Here is a 14,593-nt window from a genome sequence, read left to right as displayed (position 1 = left end):
AAAATTAATTTATTAACTATGTCAAAATATACATTTTGCCTTCTTAACTATCAGTATTTGCACAAAGGCTGTTTTAGTATCTAATTATCATATAAAAGGAATTTTGCTATACTGAAATTATACCCTGCTGGGAAAATGAAAAGACAATCTACAATTCTGAGGCAGGTGGAAGGGGAAATGGGATCCCTGCCCACCCCACATTAGTAAAAGTTTCTCTTTTAAAAGTCATCTTGGTATCAGGTACATGTATTTTACAAGACAAACTAGTAAATAATATTCCCACTACTGTGTAACTAAATACTTCCAATTTGAGATACTTTATGAAACAGAACGTTCATATTACAGAATTAGTAGCTTAAAAAAATACAAATTCTCTCCCCTCCCCACCCCTTAAGGGAAGTCTTAACAGATAAAAGCAATGCCATTAGATTAGCACTACCATATTACCCCACACCTTGAAATATGCAAGTCTTTGTCCGAAAATTGTTTCAAATACTACCTCTGCATCCAAATGCAAACTCTGCAACACTTCACTGATGTTTAACTCTTGAGAAGGTATTTCATTCTGGTTTAAATAAGTCTTCCCCAGATATTGAATTTGAGCTTGTAACTGATCCTGTTTTCTCTTTTCCTCAAGCAATTCCATTTTATACTTGTTAACAGTAGTATGATATTCTCTTCTCTTGGAGCAAACACGGCTGAACAGGAACTGTTGTAGAATGTAGGATGTACCAGTGAGTATACTTTAAAGCGGTATATCGCATCCAGCTAAAATTCCATATTTCATAGTTAAATCCATTTACTCTCCTAGTCCACAGGTGTCCCGAACAACTAAAAAACATGACTAAAAGTCAAGTTCACACGTGCTATATAGCAATGTCCTATAAGGCTTTTAGCTGGGTCAGCACTTGTAAAGTACGTCTGTTTTGTAGACTCCTAAAAAAGCGAAAAAGTCTAAAAGGCTCTGGACAACCTTTCATGAAACTAGACTTTGAAAAACAAAGTATTCTTTATTGTATTTATTTTCTTAGAGTTGTGAAAGGTGTAGATGATCTACAAGAATAATCTTTTAAGCTTTATTCTGGTAGAGATCACTACTTCGATCTTAAACATGTGTAATCACAGGAGTTAAGAGGCATCTACGGGGAAAAAAAAAAAGGAAAAATATCAAACCTGAAAACCCGGTGTGAAGTTGAGATTAGTTTCTTTGGAATAGTTGTTAAAATTTTAGCTAATAATATAGACAACTGACTCAAGATTGTATCCAGTATTTCTGCATACTGGACATGAACCTCAGCCTCTCCCTGGGCCTGCCCCCACCCCCCAAACAAAAAAACCCTTAACATTCTATGGTAAACAAAGAAACAGAAAAAACTGTTTACTGTACTTCTGCGTATCGCAACATAAATTCTTTCTTGCCCTTAACTTTTTTCTGGTAATTTGAATCAGCTTCTCCACTGAACTACAAATTGGGAAAGGTCTGCAAGGCTATAGAAGTTCTCAAACTACCTGGATAATTTTGCAGAGTAAACATGCATCTCCAAGACATCTTGCATGTGTGTCTACCCCGCCCCCCCTGCTCAGTAAAATACATATGTAGGGGTCCATAATTTCATTTATGGAGTACAGAAAGAAAATTTCTTTTCCCAGTTAAAATGTTTTAAATATTAAAGAAATAATACTGTACAAAGCAGCTAAAGTATAGTAAAAAACTAAGGCTGACTAGCTTGAATGCTTCCAGTTTTCCAGGATTGTAAAGCATTTACTATCAACTTATTTTCCACAAGATACAGATTCACAAAAAACATCAAAGCTAGAGTATATAGAATCCTAATTTAATTCTGAGATCCTATTAAAAAAACCCAAACCAAAGCAATATGAAAATGCTGAATGTGTGGATGCTTATGTTGGTACCTTCAGTTTGTTCAGTAAACTCTGGAGATGACTGTTTATTTTCTCATTTTCAGCTTGAAGTCTTTTGACTCCTTTACTCTGTTCTGATGAAAGCCGAGTCAGTATCACAGCCATCAGTGCTTTCTGACTATCCAGCTCTTTCTTTAGATTAAGAGACACCGTAGAAAGACATTCATAGCTCTTCCCCATATTTGGGAATTTCTCAAGAAGCTCCTAAATGCAAGTGAAAGATTCATTCAGTTACAACAAGGAAAAAGAGTCATTAGCTGTAAACAGAAGTTTAAAATAAACCACTAAGACTCCCAGGACTAACCCCTGCAGTACGTATTGGTTTTACAACAGAAAAGTTAATAGGACTTCAGTTTTGACACCACAGGAATATGACAAAAACACTAAGCCAGGCACAACAGAAGAGGTTGTCTTAGTTTTCAGAAACATAATTTCACAATCTCAAATTATCATCATTATTTAGACCACTTGGCCACATTAAGACCCACAGAGATCAGGCCCCAAATTAAGCTGTTGCCTGTTCACAAGTTTGCCACCTGGGCTGCTCTCAGGATGGGCTCCCGAGTTGATCTAGTTGATCCTTTGTGGAAAGAAAAGGATCATAAAATTGTTTTTAGCACTCTGCCGTATAAAGGGAGACATGATCAAGCAGTGAGCAGGCTGCAAAATGCAACAGGTTTCAAGGCATGCCCAGTAAACTGCAACTCAAGCATCACATACAAAGCTAGGTTATACATTTTCAAGTAATATCAAACTTCCTAGGGATACTACCTCCATCTTTGGTTCTTAGTTGAAAGAAACAGGATTCATCAGTTTAACTCTTCACCCTACAGTAAACACTGGAACATAAGCCCTGTGTCCAACAGGAGCAAGAGAAAAATCGCACAAGAAAGAGGCGGACAAGTTATTACAAGTCAGAAGGGGGAGAGCACCATTAAAAGGCATCAGCCAGTGTTTGCTTCCTTCATTGTTAGCTCCCTGCTGCTGACGTAGGGTATAAAGGCAGTATGAATGGAGAAAGCTCCACAGAACTGATTTCTGCAAAATTCAGTCCTTTGAAGCAGCACTCAAGGCTTCTCTAGAACACAGAATGATGCCTGAACCTGCTGCACAGGCACACAGACTGCACTACAATGGTAGTCTTTGAAGCGTTTCATACATATTCATAAATCCTGGTTTATTTTGGCTTTCAATAGGTTAGTAGTATTTCTCAGATCTGTAAAAAAGTATACTCAGGATAGTCAACAAAAGCTCTGAGGAATGACAGAAGCTTCCTATTTTGAAGAGAACAGCTATTAGTGAGATTAAATTTATTTAAAACAGATTTATCTTTGATGAGGGGTAATGGAAGGGAGAATTCGAGGGGATTTTGCAATAACAAAATGAAGTGCTTTGCTTGACTAGTTATTTTCATTGGGGTGGCTGGACAGTAATGAATTCGAGTGAGATGTCTCTGAGAAGTTCAGTTTAACCTTCTCAAAACAAGATACACAGTCGCTGAACAGCAAATGAACCGATCCTGTGATTTCCAGCACAACAAGATATGCAAGCAGTTTTTATATATTATACAGAGAAACAAGGTTTATGCTCCAGAACAAGTAGTATTAAGGTTTTACATGCATCCTTAAAATAAGGAGAGAAGTTCGTTCACCTGAATTTTCAAGGTTTTTTCCTTCAGGCTGTCATCAACCACCTGCTCTGCATTATCCAGTGGGTTCACCTGAATGGACTGATCATTCAGGTTTCTCTGCTTCAGCTGGCCTAGAGCACATTCCAGTTTTGCATTTGTTTCAACACACTAAAATAAAAGCATGCATATTAAGTACCATTCAAGAAAAGAAGTTATTCATAACTTCAGTAAGCAAGTTGCAACACCAACCATCTCAGAACTTTTTTGCAATTCTGTCTTGAGCTGGTCCCGCTCAGTCCTGACATTCTGGAGAAGTTTTTGTAGCTCATCTTTTTCTTGCTGAATTGATGAGATTTGTTCTTTAAGTTGGAAAGAATGACTAGTTCTTTCAGCCAATAACCGGTCTCTTTCACATGATATGCTATTTAGCATCTCAGTTAACTGTTGAATCTGTAATAAATAGCAGGGAAAAAACCAAGACATATGATACAAAGTACTCTAATCATTGTGCCAAATGCAAAGAACACAATTTCCAGTAACTCTAAAATTCACACTAACAGCAAGAGAAGCTAAAATAATTTTAGTGCTCTTATCACTTTGAAAAAAAAATTGAAAGAAGAGGAATAGCATGACACCCAGAGAAATCTACTTCAGTCAATTCTAGTCTTCAGTAAAGTGAGAGGAAATAAAACAAGACAGTCAACCTATGCCCACATCACAAGGAAGTGAAAAGAAACAGAAGATTAGCATAAGAAACAGGCAATGGAATTATCTTTATATCTGCTCTAGCAAATAGAACAGTAACATATTCGCTCATCTGAAGCAAACTTCAGTCTACAAACGAAGATTTTGATAGGTGAAAAGTGAAGACATGGAAACTGCAAAAAGAATGAGTTTGCAAGAGCTAAGGGCAAGACTTTGAGTAACAGATACAGTTTGCAAGTGGGCAAAGCACCAAGGATTCCAAACACACTTGGGTTCATGCAGTGCTTTTTAGAGTCTGAATAGATACACATGCAATTACTGAGTATTATATTAAGCCCACACACATTGGATAAATTGGTGTCCATTCTAATGGACCAACCAACCCAAATGGCCCTGAGCCTGAGACTAGTTGAAGATGCTTTTCCTAAACATCACTGAAGAAACATGTACAAAATCCTTTGCTAAACAAGTAAGAACATGGGCAACCATAAAAAAATGATGCTCTGAATTACAAGTAGGATTTGTCTTGAGCAAAACTTTAGTGCATCAGTGATAAAACATCAGAAGACAAAATAGCTACTAAAACCAAAACTCCTCACCTTGTTTGTTAGGCTGTCCTCCAAAGTCTCTGACCACCTCTGAGCCTTTAACAAACATTCTTCCCTTTCTTCAGCTTTGATCTTCTCATTGCTGAGGAGTTCTTGTTGCCACTTCAATTCCTTTTCTGTTTCAAGAATCTTGAGTAAAAATAGAGCAACAAATATAAAATTGAGATTGAAATAGCACGTGAAGCTACCTCTCACACACCAGGCCATTCAGTATTTCATAAGAGTCAAAATATTTAGCACAAAAAAACCCATTTAGTTTGAGTGCAAGAAATTAAGTTTTGTCTCTGAAAGTCTCTCCTTTCACTAAGCAACGCCTGCCAGCTTGCATACTGATAAATCCTTAGTAATGTAAAACATTTGCACCTTTTGTGCAATTCCTGTTTACACAGATAAGTAACTAAGTAGGTATGTTATTTGAGTAGGGTTCACATTAAGAAATTACTTGATTTTACAAGGAGAACGGTTGTCAGAATGCTGTTGATTTACTTTGGTAACTTACTAGAACTAGCCTTTCACTAAGCCTCTGAATTTCTATTGAAGTTGAAATTTTACAGCCAGACAATTGATATTCAAGAAAACAGGTGAATTGAAAGATATTGGTAGCAAGACTAAGAAAATTCTCCTCCCACCAAAGATTTGAATCAAACTAGAGATATTTGAAATGATTACTCAATATCTGAACAAGGACTGCTGCTTAATGGACACCACCCAACTTACTTGTCTTTGCTGTTGTAAAGATATGCCTTACCCAGAAGAGAAATCTAAGTGTTAGGACCTGTCAGCTTTAGTTTCAAAACTTTGGAGCTCAGCTATAAAACATACCAATTTATCAAATTCATTAAAAATTCCTAAGTGTTTTGGTAATGAAACCCACGTATTTTCTGGTTCCTCATTTATTCTTAAATACAGCATCCACAGATAACATTTTTGAAAGAATTTACATCCATTTTTTAAATACCATTCCACAAGACAGAAGTTAAAGCACGCCAATATTCTTCAGTCTGAGTACATAACATTAATACTTGTAACACATTTTCCATGACAACTTCAAAAATTAACCATCTTCCTCTATCAAGTATTTATAGTTATTATATCTTAAAGATAAAGCACCTTATCAACACTCTTCTGTAGGTTCACCTCCAGTTTGTTCTTCTCTGCTCGAATACCTTCCAGTATTTCCTGGAGCTGATCTCTCTCCTGTGCTAACAAGTCACACTGTCTCTCTAGCTGTTGAAGTTTATGGCTCTCACTCGCAGTCTTTTCTTCCAGTTCTCCCAGCAGCTGGTGCCTTTCCTTATTTACCCAATTGAAGTCCTCATTCAACTTGACTACCTGTTGAAAAATATTTTAAAAAAGTATTAAATCAACACATAACAGAAGAGGAGGTTTTGCTAATAGTTAAGTTGCATGACCATGACATCATCTATTGGACCACTAAAACAGCACAAGTTATCATGGGTAGTCCTTGAGAGGACCACCTCTAAATTATTTTTAAGAGTTTATTACTGTACTTGCCTCTTCTTTCAGTTTGTTTATTTCTCCATTTAGTTTTTCTTCAGTGTTTTGCAGTTTCTCTTCTTTATTTGTTAGTAAGTTCTTCTGGATATCAGCTTGCTCTTTCTGGTGCCTTAGTTCTTCCTGTAGATTTTCCATTTCTGCCAGAACTTTTAAGAACTGCAAAACAAGGTATTACATGGATGTTCACTCAGAATGACTGTTTTGCTTATCAGGAGTTAGAAACAATAAGTCAAAAGCATTTGAATTTCTAAAGAGAGCTATCTGAATAATCAGTCTTTTACTTCAGAAAAGACATTCAGTTATCATTTCCCCTATGTATTATTTAAAAACTCTAAAGGCAGACAGTCTTTAACAGTTTTAAAAATAAAAAAGTAGGCAGAAATAAAAGAGGAAAGGGAAAAATGTTGTGGGAGGAACAGATTATATAGATGACAAAACCCCCCACAAACACACCCCCCAACACAAATATATCCTACCATGAAAGATAGCCTTATTCTTGGGGCAACTGCCACCAGTTGCACAATTTGGCTAATTGTTTAGTAGCAAGATGTAAGTCTAAAATGAAAAATCTGATAATCCTCTTGTGCTAGTTTTACTTTTTGAATTAATTTGTCTATACAGAAGAAATCTGTGGTTCTGCCTGAGGTTTGCTAAAGTTCATATGAAAGCTTTTACATATCTTAAAATAATTTGCAGAGCTTCTCTTTGGGAATAAAATATTTACCAGACTTCCTTTTAACTTCAAAAATTAGCAGCTTGATTTTTGTTAACAATATTTCAGACAAATTCATTCTGACAGTGTGTGTCAACATCAGCATATTATTCATGCAAATATTTGGAATGAAGTCACTAATCTATCAGGAAGAAATAGCATAGCTCATCAGTTTCTCTGTGTTTAGCTTTCTCTTCACCAACCCAGAATGACCTGAAGTAGTAGGAGAATTAAGCTCTTAGATATCAGTAAACCTGGATTACCGCTACTGTTCAGTGCTAAATGCAAAGGGGCACTGGAGAGGACAGATGTAACAGGAACCTGCGAAGTGCTCGTCCAGCAGGTGGTTGATAACTGTGCCCGAACCCAGAGCAGAACAGTGACCAAGAGGGCAGGAGGGGAACCGACCAGAGAAAAATAGGAGACAGATTCCAAAATCTCAACTGGATTAGTACTCTAAATTTTTAGTTTACTGCTGCTAACGTGGTAGTGAAGGGAGAGGAAGACATACCTAACACCGTAAGGCTTAACGACCAAAGTAATTCAGAGTGATACAACCTGCCTTTAAAATAATTTACTTAAGCGATTTTATACATACCCTCTCTTCACTTTCATGACAGTTAGCCTCTAACCGATCTCTTTCTGTTTTACAAGTTGCTACCATTTGCTGTAGCTCATCTTTCTCCTGATTTAGTAAAGTGATTTTCTCAAGCTGCTGACAGATCTGCTCATTCATTGTTCTTGTAATTTGTTCTTTTTCTGCCAGTAGCTTGTCATATTCAGAAGTCAGGTTTTCAGTTTCTTCAGTAAGCTGAAATAATAAGTAAGAACCAGTATTAATATTTATCTCTAGCATAGGTAGAAGTAATAAATTAGAATGGTGTTTTTCCAAACCAATTATCAAATTAAGTTTTGTTGTCCCAGTAATCAGGTTCCGATTTAAGAGTGTTATTGGATCATAGTTCTAAAGCAGTATCTGTACATACAGGTTGCTCCAATTTGATTATTTTACAGAAGATACTTCCATTAGTTTACTGCTACAGTAAGCAAAGAAAGATCTAACAATTTTGCTGAAGTCAATTAAATTCAAGTGCTTTTGTCTTATTGACAGACAAAAGCAAATGCGTAAAAGCCTACAAGCCATCATAAAAATGACTCCATTGCTGTATCCACAGCAAGTAGAAGACATTACATTTGATTCTAACAAGTGCTAAGAGCCACAAATAGTGTCAGCACATGAAAATACGTAAACAAGAAATTTTATAATAGTGCAGCAAGTTAAAGGCAGTTTAGCTCATTCTTTTAGTTGCTCAAGTATTTTCTAGAGTTACATAGCTTTTTAAATTCTAATAATGTGCCTTTTAACTAACACTTGGTAAATGCATTGAAGTCAAAGAGCAGTACTGATTCCAGATAGTATTTCATCAATCACCACTAAGGCATGTTTAGTTATAAGTAAGGCTTGTAGTTTACAGGTCAAATTGCATTTCATCATCTTCTCGTTGCCTTTGTTTCTAAGGAATTATTTTGAGAAGCAGTACAGGAGGTGTGTGGGGGGGGAAGAAGGGAAAACTTTAATTAAATTTCATTATCACATTTACTGAACCCTTGCAAACTGAAGTCTGCAGAGGACGTGGGTTGCCAGTTCTGACAGAATTTTTAGTTTACTTGACAAAGTTGCATCTGACCTTCTGCTGCAGTTCAGCAGCTGTTTCCTTCAATGCCTCTTGCACTTTCAAGAGTTGATTTTCTTTCTCTGAAATACTCTCTTTCAGCTCCACAATAGTCTCCTGATGTTGTCTGAGAGAGTTATAAGCACATCTCAACTCTTCCTGGATCTCCGACTTCTGTGGACACAACACCGTTAAAGTATATTAAAGCCTAAACAACATTTCCAAAATTTACATACAGAAGGCCACAAAAAATATTATCCTAAAGGAATAGGACTATTCTTCTTACAGCGTTAATTGCCTCCTGTATAGTTTCTCTTAGCTGGTCTCTCTCATTTTGGAGATTCTCCAGTTGCAGTTTAAGATTATCATCTTCTCTTTCTGTCAGAGTGCTCACTTCTCGACAGTCATGCAGTTTTGGAATAATATCTGTTCTCCCCATTTTTTCAGATTGTTTTTGACATTCATTGGCCTTCACTTCCTCCATTTCATGCAGTTTTCTTTGTGTCTGGCTCAACTCCTCTCGCAGAAGAAATACTTCTTGCTCAATAGATTTTTCTTGAACCTGTGGCATCTATTTTATACAGAGATAGAAGTCAACACATTTGGGGAAGTAGCTTTAAAAGAGACATAGCTGACCTTTGACAGGTTGATTATGTAAAACAAACAGAAGCTATGTTTTAGAGAGATTTGTATTTTTTCTGAATAAAGTTTGACTGAACTCAGTATGCAATTCAAGTTTCTTGGAATGGGACACACAAAAATAATGTTTGAAGTGAGGACTTCTGAAACAAGTTACCAAAAGTAGAATTTCATGACCATAGATTAAGCCTGAGGAGAAAAAAACCAATAAAAAAGCCACACAAAAAGCAACCAACACCCCCAAAACAAAACCCAAACAATGAAAAAAGCCAGCAAAACCAGCCCCACAAACCAGAGACCTTATCCATATTTCTCATCTCAGCAGTAGTGGTTGTCAAGGTAATTATTTCTTGGTATTTGTCTGCTCTCCCCATAAATATTAATATATGCTCATACTTTAGTTTTTTCAAAGTGTATATACACACACACACTTTGAATATATAGATATCAAATGTGTAATCAGCATGTCCAATTACAGAAAGCATTGGCTGCAATGTTCCTTTGATTGCCCAGAAATGTGTCAGTTCTATCTATGCTTTGAAAAAGCAGAACCACCTTTCTGATAAAATAGTTGCAGCTAAAAATTGCTTATTATAGAACCTCATCTCTGTGCAGGTCAACTCAAAACATCATGATCAAGTTAAAATTCTATTTACAGAAAAATGTCTGTCATTCTTCTACTAGTAGTCCATTTACAACAATAAGGGTGGAATACATTTCAAGTAAACAGTAATAATCCTGGTGTTTAATGGTCTGCAGTCCAAGCAGCAGGACCCTTTTCTTCAGTTTTGCGTATTATTTTCACTCAAAAGTTTAAAGAAGCATGCTTTCCATTACAGCCCTAGGATAATTACCAAAGTTCTTTCTCCATACTCTTCTTTTTCCAAAAGCAAACGGTCCAGCTTATCCTGCAATGATTTGTTCTCTTGTGTAAGGGAAAAGATTTGTTCCTTTTGCACCTGAAGCTCATCACTTTCTCTACAGGTATCATTTTCTGTTTTGCCCTCAGCAAGCCCGTCTCTCTCCATTGTGATGATTTTTATTTCTTCTGTCATTTGTGCTATCTATTAGAAATGTGCAAAGACATATTTCTATCAATTCAAATCCAAAATTAAATGCAAAACTTTTGCATTTGATTCATTCAGCTACAGTATTTTTATAATCAAACCACTCTAACCAAACTAGAAAGACCCCAGAACTGAGTCTTTGGCCTTTGTCACTTGTTTTGTTTTAAATGCTAACAGTCTTTTAGCAGTTTTCTGCTCTATCGGCTGGATTTTTTATCCAGAAAAAGGTTTGAGAGCAAGAAGCCAAACAAGAAACACTTGTTGGATATTTTTTTTTATGCATTCGCTCCAAAACATGCAAATACTGAGTTGACAACCATTGACTTAATGAGTCTGGCAGTTGATATACTTCAAGAAAAATCTACTCACATACTATGGATTCTCCCGCCAGGGAAACTGTGCCACTGAAGCAGCTGTCTAACAACATTCTTAGCACCATTCTCTATCAGTTGTCAAACAAAGAGGCACAAAACCCAGTGGGATCAGCCTTCCGCTCGGTGTTGGGAACTAAGCTGCCATTTACAACCATGTGTTACACTTCTCATTGGGACTAAGCATTATAAGCCACTGCCCTCATTCCTACCCTTAAGTAACCGTTACCTCTTCTTCCATTTGCTGTCTCGTGCTAACCACTCAAACTGATAACCATGAGGCAAACTAGTTAAGCAAAGATTTACTAAAGTGTACATTACATCTTCAAGCACTACAGAAATAGACCACCAACTGGTGGATAAGAGATCAGTCAGTACTACCGTCTTGCCTTCTTTCTACTAAAGGCCTAGAAATTTTCCAAAGACAAGCAGAAGAGACTATAAAGCAGGCTCAATTAGGCTTGTTTTCAGTGTTAGCAGACATATTAAAAGGATTTTTTTATTTTTAATTATGTAACATTTTACCTGTATTTTGTATTCTTTAATGGTTTTCCCCAGTGCCTCTTCAACACACAGAAACTGCAATTGTTTTTCAGAAATACTTTTTTCCAACTTCTTCACAGTCTCCTGCGATTGCTTGAGAGAACTCTGTGCATTTCTCAGTTCTTCATGTGCCAAAATATTCTTTATAATAGAAGACAGAAAATCCACAGAAGAACATTCAAGTGTTTTGCAACATTAGTTGGTACTCCTCAATTAAAAAAAAAAACACCACAAACACACATACACAAAACCCCACTCCTCTATATTTCAGTATTGTTTTTAACTGTTCTTACACTTTTCCCCTTTACATGTACAGTTAATTTCTATAAAGGCAGAATTCCTACCATTGAAACAGTGTCCTTTATATCCTCTTTGAGTTGGTCTGTCTCAGCTTGGAGAGACTCCTCTTTTTGCTTCAGGTCATCTCTTTCCTGGGTTAAAGTTTTTATTTCTTCCTGACGTTCAGTAAGCTGCTGAATAATTGCTTGAATCTCTGAATCCTTGGCCTCCAGTCTCAACTCCATAATCTTTTCTTGCTCTTTTAACTGCTCCATTTCATTTAACTTCTGCTGAGTTTGAATAAAATCTTCTCTTACCTCAAGAAGCTGTTTGTGCTCTGCCGTTTTCTCTGCCAGTTCTTTCATTTTGATAGAGAGCTTTAGTTTGCAAAGGAAAAGGCCAGAAATTTTCATTGTAACACAGAACTGCATAATGTGTACGTGTTCTCACAGAATCTTATATTAGCTTAGAAAGCGTGAGAGATACTAGCTTTCAACAAGAGAATAGGAAGTTCATCATTCCACTTAAAGTCACTTCTTATATTCTTGTCCATGTTAAATAAACATTTATTTATGGAACCTTCCTGCAGTTTCTCCTTAGCAGCAAAAGTCTTACTAAAACATAGCACCACACAGGAAACCTTAGCATAGCTTGGGAGTTACCAAATCCATAGCTAGAATATGACAGCCATATCAGTGTCAAAAGCCTTGTCAAAAACATGCATCTTTAGTTCCCTTTAAGTGGGGCTCCCTCCCCCCACTATTCTAATTGCCAGTTTATGCAGTGATTCTTTGGTTTGAAAGATCATCTGTTCTGAACAGAGTCCAGTTCCTAATTAGGAGACTGTTTCCTCTGACTTTATAGAGTAGGTCATAGCAGCATACTTAAAGTATTTGCATACTAAAACATAACTTAAGAATGGAAAAAGAAGAATTAAAAGGTCAAGTACAGAAGAAGAACATATAACCTGGAGCAACATATACATTTCTTTGCCTACAAAAAAGAAGAGACCATTAAGCTACACAATCCTGCAACCTTGTACACCTGGCACAGAGTAAGTAATATCCACTCACACCAGAGGAATTTCAACATTATTTATACCTTTAAAGACTACTTCTCAAAAAAGTTTTTTTTTAATATTGTGAATACCTCATTTCTTATCTGTAAATGTGAGTACACTGACACTAACCTCTGATTTCACTTCATCCAAAGTTGTTTTAGACTCCTGTGCTTCTTTGGATAGCGTATCTATTTGAAGCTTCATTTGTTCATTGTTTCCCAATACTGCTACATATTTTTGCTGTAGTTCTTCATGGAGCTGTTTAAGTGCTACATATTCCTGATCAAGCTTTACATATTTAAGTTGTGCATCTGCTAGACTGTCTTCTGATTTTCCAATTTCTTCAGTCATATGTTTAAATCTAATTTCATTGTCAGCTACGTCAGAAAGCAGCTTTTCTCTTTCCAGTTTTACTAAGTGTAGCTCCTCACATTTTTCAATAATCTGCCAACGGAAAAGCAATATTAATAGTATTTTCTAAATCAGTATGTCATAGCTACATAATAAAAAATGCTGTTCATATGCAGGTATAGGTAATAAAGTACAGGCAAACACATAGCACATTAGGCTTTGCTTTGTCAGGAGGAAGCCATCTAGCAAACAATCCTTCAAAGAGAAGGAAGGAAGGCAGACAAGCCCCTTCCAAAACCTTGAAACCCCTCCTTTAACTCTTTAGGTGTTCTTTAAACATTTAGTTTCTTACATTTGAGCTAGGACTGGACTGATATTTCCAGCTACAACTCCTAAACTGAACATTTAGATGTATCAATACTTTATGATACAAAGTTTATGAAGTTGTTAACATCTAATACATTTTGTTTATTAGTGGAAGTAGACCACTGGAAGGTTTTCATGGTTTTTGCAGAGCATTCATGAGTTTGTGAGATCACTTGCCATGAATAATTTTCACTGCGTGTACTTAGTAGCAGGTATTTAATGATAAAGAAACCTAAAAAGTGTGTCTTAAAAGGATTTGTTTGCAAACACAGCAAACTTAGCAGACTAAGCCCTGACTTGCCAGGAAACAGGAAAGTTTCCTTACAAGTTTTCCAGAACTCACAAGTTGAATCACTTCTCAAGCAGCTTTTCTGCTAAAAGATCTTGAAATTTTCTCTTTGGCCAACTGGACAAAGATTCAGTTTTAGCATAGTAAAGCAGGATCAAACACCGTTATACATATACACAGTTATCAATGGTGACCATGGCAATGAGGCAGACAAATATTGGACTAGAAATTCCTCATTAATTATAGTAGACTTTGTGACTAAGCATGTTACTTCAAATTTATTCCTAGGTGCAAATATTAAATACCTGGAAAACAATAACTTGATGAACTTAATCACAAAGTCTCAGGTTATTTGCTTCAAGATAACTTCTAGCTTTAGAACTTCATATCGAGTAGGCCTCTATAAACACGTTACCAGTCAAGTACTAAAAAAACAAGTTAAATATTTTGTTTACCTCTTTCTGCTGCATCTCAACAACATTTGGTAGAGTCTGATATTCTGAGAGCTCATCTACTTGTTTTTGTAGAAGTGCTTTCTCTTTCAGTGTTTTCTCTAGTTCTCCTTTTAAGTCAGCTGCCTTTTTTTCCAGCTCCACAAGACAGAGCATATCTAGAGAATTAAAAAGTTTAGATTAATAGGAGTATGAGAGAAAAAGTATGTTCTAAGTTAAGCAGAAGATTTATAATGCATTCCAGATGTCACATTGTACAATACACTCTTCTAGAATTATACCAATGGCCAACATGAAACTAGTGGTCTGAATTTGGTCATCACTTGTTAGGCTGACATCCAATTTAGTTTAGATTCACTCCAACAGCCTTTATTAACTTGACAGTCTTTGCGCAAAATACAAAACAT

At 36.3% G+C, this 14,593-nt stretch overlaps 1 protein-coding gene across 3 annotated transcripts in view; it reads right to left on the bottom strand.

Moving 5' to 3' along the window:
* CENPE (centromere protein E) overlaps nucleotides 1–14,593 on the bottom strand; it is a 38,231-nt gene that overhangs the window by 7,423 nt on the left and 16,215 nt on the right. For 2 of the 3 annotated variants that reach the window (XM_055720463.1, XM_055720473.1), the window contains 15 exons: nucleotides 14,190–14,344; nucleotides 12,858–13,172; nucleotides 11,734–12,045; nucleotides 11,372–11,530; nucleotides 10,263–10,472; nucleotides 9,056–9,340; nucleotides 8,785–8,943; nucleotides 7,695–7,907; nucleotides 6,378–6,540; nucleotides 5,977–6,194; nucleotides 4,858–4,995; nucleotides 3,803–4,003; nucleotides 3,575–3,721; nucleotides 1,915–2,127; nucleotides 500–709 (listed from right to left, as the gene is read on the bottom strand). In XM_055720463.1, coding sequence (XP_055576438.1) covers nucleotides 500–709; nucleotides 1,915–2,127; nucleotides 3,575–3,721; nucleotides 3,803–4,003; nucleotides 4,858–4,995; nucleotides 5,977–6,194; nucleotides 6,378–6,540; nucleotides 7,695–7,907; nucleotides 8,785–8,943; nucleotides 9,056–9,340; nucleotides 10,263–10,472; nucleotides 11,372–11,530; nucleotides 11,734–12,045; nucleotides 12,858–13,172; nucleotides 14,190–14,344 — 3,098 coding nt within the window. The remainder of the gene's footprint in view (nucleotides 1–499; nucleotides 710–1,914; nucleotides 2,128–3,574; nucleotides 3,722–3,802; nucleotides 4,004–4,857; nucleotides 4,996–5,976; nucleotides 6,195–6,377; nucleotides 6,541–7,694; nucleotides 7,908–8,784; nucleotides 8,944–9,055; nucleotides 9,341–10,262; nucleotides 10,473–11,371; nucleotides 11,531–11,733; nucleotides 12,046–12,857; nucleotides 13,173–14,189; nucleotides 14,345–14,593) is intronic. The other variant, XM_055720478.1, reaches the window with a different exon arrangement.

The sequence above is a fragment of the Falco cherrug genome, chromosome 1 (genome assembly GCF_023634085.1).
Source record: "Falco cherrug isolate bFalChe1 chromosome 1, bFalChe1.pri, whole genome shotgun sequence".
NCBI lineage: Eukaryota > Metazoa > Chordata > Aves > Falconiformes > Falconidae > Falco > Falco cherrug.
Note: the sequence above shows the minus strand (reverse complement) of the source record. Positions and strands in the feature narration are given on the sequence as shown.